The 2,294-nt window shown below is 27.6% G+C and overlaps 1 protein-coding gene across 1 annotated transcript; it reads left to right on the top strand.

Moving 5' to 3' along the window:
* The first annotated feature begins 316 nt into the window (after nucleotides 1-316).
* On the top strand, nucleotides 317-2,294 carry LOC145315206 (uncharacterized). Its single transcript, XM_080155246.1, has 5 exons — nucleotides 317-457; nucleotides 551-613; nucleotides 988-1,060; nucleotides 1,394-1,431; nucleotides 2,072-2,294. Exons 1-5 carry the CDS (start codon nucleotides 431-433, stop codon nucleotides 2,174-2,176), a joined length of 306 nt encoding a protein of 101 aa, XP_080011372.1. The 5' UTR covers nucleotides 317-430; the 3' UTR covers nucleotides 2,177-2,294.

The raw sequence follows: 2,294 nt of genomic DNA, 5'->3' as shown, positions 1-2,294 counted from the left end.
CAAATGTCATAGGAATCTTCATGAAACATATCAGATTTATATCTCAAATAGAATATGAGAAAATCACTTTTCCCCTTAGCCAAACAGATGGACAGATGTGAGCTATAGAGTAGTAATAAATAATAAAATAATAATATATTGTTGAGATGGCACTTGTGAATTAGTTAGATATTAAATAAAAAATAAAGTTTCAATATTTTGCTTTTAGGAAGCAAATGATATTACTACAGATACAATACATTCTATAACATTTGAGGACATTTTAGGTAAATATGTCATTTTATTTATTTAGAAAAAGGCAAAAGGAAATAAAGGAATATGGTTATGTTATTATTGATATTAAGATAAAAAATTAAAATTTTTCTAATGAAACTTGCACATTTACATTTTTAAAGATTTGGTGCCTGAAAATACTCCAATTGCATTAAAGATGGATGTACAAGGTTATGAATGTAAGGTAAACAATTAAATCCCTTTTTTGTTCATCAACATTTTACCATTTTTTTTTGTTTTTATTTCCTTATATAATTGAATGTTTTATTTTTTTTAGGCCCTTCAAAAGTTTTTATCATTGAAAGAAAAGAAGCATTTTATACCTTACATTTTCATAGAGGTAAAAATTAAAATATCAATTCTATCAATAATTATATAATTAATATAAATAGTATCCAGTATAGCCAACAAGCAACATAAATTCAAAATAATATTTGGGGGGCAGATATAGAGGTCGTCAATTATTAGTGTTGCCTCCCAACAACAGCTGAAAATCACGTATAGGTTTCATAATTTTTCTTAAAATTAATTTCGTTATAGGTAAATATAAGCTGAAAAGTATCTAATCAAAACAGGATTCTGTGTAATAGTATATGAAAGTATATGAACTTTTCAACTCTCCTAGCAGTCCTTGTAAAGCAGAACTCTTCTGTAAAATTAGCTCTATATACTCCAAGTAACTCTAATGTAATAAGTGAACTAATTATATTTTAGTTAGTATTAATTTGTCAAGAAAGATATTGTCCTGGTTATAAAACTGAATTTCTTAAAGGATTAAAAGAGTCAGGTCTGTTTTTTTTAAACCAATAATAAAAAAATACTAATACTTTATAAAAAGAATTTTTGGTTATAGTCCCTTTCATGACAACGTCTCTAAAGGGGCGTTTCGTCGTGTTTTCACACTAGATTTTCTACTATTTCTAGCCCCTGCGGGACTAATTGCCCAAACCTGCGGGGCAATTACATAACCTGACCTAAAATAACCTATCAAAACATACTGTGAAAATACGTCGAAACGCCCCTCAAGAGGCGTTGTTACGAAAGGGACTATACCCGAATTTTTTGTTAGATATTTCTTAAAGAGTTTTGTTAATATTTCTGAAAGATTTTTTGTTTTTAGGTTATATACCCTTTATACCATATAGAGTATCATATGAGGTAATCTATTTTTAGTAGCAACACTCTATAATTCAAAATAACCACCTGTCTGTCTAAAATGCTGACTTAGCTCCTATTAAAGATAGAGTATATTATTAGATTTAAGACATTACTTTGTCTGTCTGTCTGTCAATAATGCTTCAATCTTTAATTTGCATGAGTTAGTTGCATGAAATGTTATTGAACTTAAATTTGTGAACCCAGTTTTTCCTATTCCATATTATCAGATGAATTTAGCATAAAAATGGAAGAATTAAATTTTTTACCATCTTCTTTTAAAATATTATGTGTTATGTATGCATCTTTTAAAGGTAGAGCGTTTAGTGGTGCCATATTGTTTAATTTCTACTGAATTACTAATGTACCATGGTATTATTGTGATTCATATTTGCAATATTTTTTATGAAATGGTAACCTGTAAAATCACAAATTATACTTTTTATGTTTATCTTAAAACTTGTCTTGTAAAAGTTTATTTTTCTTTCAAATAACTATTTCACTACTCCAAACTAGATACCTCAACCCGTTATTATGCACTTCATGCAACTATCCCTTTACATTTTTAATATAAACCAAATCATTTTCTGCATTAATCCAAATATTTATTTATAAATTTTATTATAAATTATTTTTAATTCAGTTTTTGGAAGTCAACTGCCCATTCAATGCTTTTTTTGTGCACAAAGATGCCATATTTCCTCTGCATATACTACACAAAATAAATAATGAATTTGATGAATTATAGAATGTTTATTACCAGGTATTGGTAGCCTTCTGTAAGCCTCAGGGAAATCAACCATTTATATTTAAAAAAATAAGATGGAAGTCTAAACCAAGCCCAAATGTGACAATCCCTATTTTTA

This window comes from Acartia tonsa, chromosome 3, assembly GCF_053477335.1.
Source record: "Acartia tonsa isolate MP-2025a chromosome 3, ASM5347733v1, whole genome shotgun sequence".
Lineage (NCBI taxonomy): Eukaryota > Metazoa > Arthropoda > Copepoda > Calanoida > Acartiidae > Acartia > Acartia tonsa.
Note: the sequence above shows the minus strand (reverse complement) of the source record. Positions and strands in the feature narration are given on the sequence as shown.